This window comes from Eurypyga helias, unplaced genomic scaffold (genome assembly GCF_000690775.1).
Source record: "Eurypyga helias isolate BGI_N326 unplaced genomic scaffold, ASM69077v1 scaffold37527, whole genome shotgun sequence".
Lineage (NCBI taxonomy): Eukaryota > Metazoa > Chordata > Aves > Eurypygiformes > Eurypygidae > Eurypyga > Eurypyga helias.
The window spans coordinates 2,352-2,609 of NW_010264294.1; the positions used below are offsets into that span (position 1 = coordinate 2,352).

The following is a 258-nucleotide window of genomic DNA, read 5'->3' on the forward strand; positions in this document are numbered from 1 at the left end:
GTCGCTTGCAACAGTTCATCCAAGACTTGGACAACTTCTTGGGTTGGTTGGTGAAGACCCAAGCGGCCGTCGCCTCCGAGGAGATGCCGGAGAGCTTGAGCGAAGCGGAGAGGTTGTTGAACCAACACGCCGCCCTCAAAGAGGAGATCAACGGCTACGAGGAGGACTACGCCAAGATCCAGGCGGCCAGCGACCTCCTGGCCTTGGAGGAGACGGAGGTGCCGTACCTCTCGTTGCAGCAGTGGCTGCAGAAGCTGG

General features: G+C 60.1%; 1 protein-coding gene across 1 annotated transcript in view; it reads left to right on the forward strand.

Moving 5' to 3' along the window:
* The window catches only part of LOC104513108 (spectrin beta chain, non-erythrocytic 4-like), a gene marked incomplete at both ends in the record, with an annotated part of 2,560 nt that extends 2,307 nt beyond the window's left edge, over positions 1-253 (forward strand). The window contains one exon of the mRNA XM_010156347.1: positions 9-253. Coding sequence (XP_010154649.1) covers positions 9-253 — 245 coding nt within the window. The remainder of the gene's footprint in view (positions 1-8) is intronic.
* Positions 254-258: the final 5 nt, after the last annotated feature.